At 37.9% G+C, this 4,096-nt stretch overlaps 1 protein-coding gene across 1 annotated transcript in view; it reads right to left on the reverse strand.

Annotated features, from left to right (window-relative positions):
* c5h9orf85 (chromosome 5 C9orf85 homolog) overlaps positions 1–4,096 on the reverse strand; it is a 4,808-nt gene continuing 712 nt past the window's right edge. The window contains 5 exon segments of the mRNA XM_032517063.1: positions 1–376; positions 2,492–2,552; positions 2,555–2,593; positions 2,596–2,618; positions 3,228–3,333. Coding sequence (XP_032372954.1) covers positions 145–376; positions 2,492–2,552; positions 2,555–2,593; positions 2,596–2,618; positions 3,228–3,333 — 461 coding nt within the window. The 3' untranslated portion in view covers positions 1–144.

A 4,096-nucleotide genomic window follows, 5' to 3' on the forward strand; every position in this document is an offset into this window, starting at 1 on the left:
TCCAGGTTCTGCATCAAAACCAGCAACATTTATTCATAACTTAACGTACTATAGTTACATCTCACACCTGGAACTGTGCTTGGATTAGAGAACTGTAGTTTACATGATAATAAATGTGGTCCAACGTGGATCCTCTCACTGCCTTTAGTCCTTTATGTTGACGCTGGACACATCTGGGAGCACATCAGTCTTATTCTGTGTCGTCTTTGGTTCTGAGTCCCTGTCAATATTGTCTCCCTCATCATCATCATCCTCCTCATCCTCATCCTCCTCATCCTCATCACTGTTCAAGTCCTCCAAGTTCTTCTTCCGTCCTTTCTTTTTCTGTTCCCCGTCTTCTTCCTCCTCCTCTGTCTGGTCCTCCTGTGAGTTTATTCTGCGCGGTGAGAGAGAAACTAAATGTCAATTAATGGGATTTTAATTACAGTGTTGTCTTCCTGTCAACCGTGGTCACTTCATTCAAACATTATTATCTTTCGTTTTATCGTTTTGGGTGTTTTTGGTGTTTGTTGTATGTTTGTTGATATTTTTAATGTTGACATTTTCAGCGGCCCATTTTTTTGTGACCAAAAAAAAAGTCTCAATTTGACCCAAGGACAACATGAGGGTTAATTACAGTGTTGTAATGCATCTCATTGGCCACAAGGTGGCGGACTTGGACTAAAATTTCCTCAACGGGCTTCATGATCAGAATCAGAATCAGAATCAGCTTTATTGACCAGGTATGAGGACACATACGAGGAATTTTACTTTGGAGCATAGTTGCTCACACTGTGCTCACACACACAAAACAACCAACCCAACAAACAATATATACACACTAATATAGACACACTAATATACATACTCTGAAACAATGTAGAGAGATGAGTGCAATGAAGAGTCCAATAAAATTATTTAAATGTGGAACATAGTGCAAAGGATGCTGGGATAAATAGTATTAAGTTATTATATTACAATATGAACAGTATGAACATTATGGACAGTTCTGAAATAGGAAATGAGAATGATGAATGAATAATGGATAATAAGTGAGAGGTGAGAATGAGAATGATGAATAAATACTAAATAAATGGAATAATAGTGGAACCAGTGACCAGGTGCTGTAGAGACCGTGATACTGGGTTATTGGCCAGAACTGAACCTGATGATGAAAAGAACTCAAAGTTGACTTCATAATAGACGTGATTTTATCCTTTCACTATTTTTATATAAAATGTGAAGATGTAGATACGAATTGCTTCTTTCTAAAGGCCAGAAAAACACTGGCTACATTAATAATAATAATAATAATAATAATAATAATAATAATAATAATAAAATAATTGGTTGTTTTGGTCTTGGTCAACTTAGATTTCTAAAGCCGATGAGTCATTGTTTTTTTCATGCCGAGTGATTTATTTCCAAGAAACTCATGAGCACATCTCTGAGATTTAAAGTGGTGCTCCTGCATGATCCTTCAGGGAGAAACCCAGTCCAACATCTAACGTATCTGTTGATTAAATCAACTAAAGCTGCAAAGATTAATCGATTAGTTGCCAACTATTAGAATTAATTGCCAACTATTATGATAATAAGATTCAGTCATTTTTTTATGAAAAAGAATTGAGTAAAATTCTCTGATTCCAGCGTGTTAAATGTGAATATCTTCTAGTTTCTTCTCTCCTCTCAGACACTTAACTGAATATCTTTAAGTAGCGGACAACAAAAGACATTTGAGGACATTATCTTATATAGACCTTAGTGGTCCCTAATACGGTACCTGAAGTCTCTTTTATATAGACCTTAGTGGTCCCATAATACTGTATCTGAAGTCTCTTTTATAAGACCTTAGTGGTCCCTAATACTGTATCTGAAGTCTCTTTATATAGACCTTAGTGGTCCTAATACCGGTACTGAAGTCTCTTTTATATAGACCTTAGTGGTCCCTAATACGGTACCTGAAGTCTCTTTTATATGACTAGTGGTCCTAATAATGTATCACTGAAGTCTCTTTTATAGACCTTAGTGGTCCCTATACTGTATCTGAAGTTCTTTTATATAGACTTAGTGGTCCCCTATACTGTATCTGAAGTCTTTAATAGCCTTAGTGGTCCCTAATACTGTATGAACTTTTTTATATAACCTTAGTGGTTCCCTAATACTGTATCTGAAGTCTTTTTATATGACCTAGTGGTCCTAATACTGTATCGAGTCTCTTTTATATAGACTTAGTGGTCCTATATGATTTGAAGTTCTTTTATATAGACTATCCCTAATCTGTATTGAAGTCTCTTTTATATAGACTTAGTGGTCCCTGATAGTGTATCTGAAGTCTCTTTTATTAGACCTTAGTGGTCCCTAATACTGTATCTGAAGTATCTTTTATATAGACCTAGTGGTCCCTATACTGTATCTGAAGTCTCTTTTATAGACCTTAGTGGTCCCCTAATACTGTATCTGAAGTCTCTTTTATATAGACCTTAGTGGTCCACTGATACTGTATGTGTGCTGAATCACACACTCTCGGTATAACGATGTCCTCTTCTTCCCACACTTGCAGCAGATCTCAGCTGAAGAGAACAGGTTTTACAGATGATGTGATACGCATCTTCACGGTCTTCTGGGGACACTTGACACTGGAAAAAATAATGGGGGGGGGGGGGGGTTAAATCACAAGTTTTTTACGATAAACATTTGCACTAAGCGAGGCGATACACTGCTCCATGTTGATTAAAATGTGCGATTAACTGCGAGCTGAATACGACATTAATGCGATTAAATATTTTAAACTAGTTATATCAAGTTTCACATCCGGGATAATGAAATGAGATGAATATGCAGTGTTTATTATTATTATTATTATTATTATTATTATTATTATTATTATTACTGCTTTAGTGTTCACATGCTGCCTTTTAGAATTGTCTTAATTTATTTTGTACATTTATTTTGTATATTTGTAGTAATATATGATATATATATATATATAATATATATATATATATATATATTTATATAGTAGATTATGTAGATTAAGAATTCCATTGTTCAGGGAAACATTTCCCTGAACATGACAATAAAACTTTGAAAACTGAATTGATGAAACTTGTTGTGAACCTGCAAGTGTTTGGTTAATAAATAAAGTAAAATATACATAATATAATAACATATAATCCAGATTGTGCTTTATGTATTTAACTGTAACCAAGCAGGTGCAGTTGTGCAGTATCTAACGGTGGACTCACCATTTTTTGGGCTGTGTCAGTGTCTTGTATTTGTTGTACTTCACTTTCCACTCGAGTACACCTTTACAATGTTGACAGAGTCCATCGTGTATCTTGACTTTGCTTTCTATAAATCAGATCACATAAGCAGAGACAAAGAGAGGACTGGTTTAATAAAGTTGTAATAATTCAAAATTTCTACTGTATATTGATCCCAATTTCCCAGTTGGTAAATACAATTTACACTCTGTTTTGTTAGTAATCACTACACACATGCTAGGTCCTATTCATGAACTAATGGAGATTGTCAGAGTGGGGGGGGGGGGGGGGGCGGGTGCCAGCTGGACCGCACCCTGATGGTTGGGGGGGGGGGGGGTACAGTGCCTGCAAGGGAACCTGGCAGCGCGAGGTGAGGAATGGCGGTCAATGGGATGCTAATGGTGGGGTGAGTGCTAGGTGGCATCAAAATGGCGCCATGGAGAGGAGAGGCTGACCCCCTTTGAGGTGAAGTGGCATCTCTCTAGCTACCAGTCCATATGGGGACTTGAACCAGCGACCCTCCAACTCCTTACAGACTGAGTTGCTACCACCCCCAAAATGAAGGGCATCCTCATGGACAACAGTGATGGAAGCAGAAGAAGCCGTTCGCTGGGGGGGCTGTAGCTCAGTCTGTAGGGGGTTGGGAACCGGAGGGTCGCTGGTTCAAGTCCCAGTAAATGTGCTGTATTTTTCTAGTCTCTAGCTTTTACAAGAACCATTCACACACATTCATACACTGTGGCCGAGGCTGCCGTACAAGGTGCCACCTGCTCATCAGATAAACACACACACACACATTTACACTCCGACGGCGCAACTCGGGGTTCAGTGTCTTGCCCAAGGACACTTCA

The sequence above is a fragment of the Etheostoma spectabile genome, chromosome 5, assembly GCF_008692095.1.
Source record: "Etheostoma spectabile isolate EspeVRDwgs_2016 chromosome 5, UIUC_Espe_1.0, whole genome shotgun sequence".
In the NCBI taxonomy this organism is placed as follows: domain Eukaryota; kingdom Metazoa; phylum Chordata; class Actinopteri; order Perciformes; family Percidae; genus Etheostoma; species Etheostoma spectabile.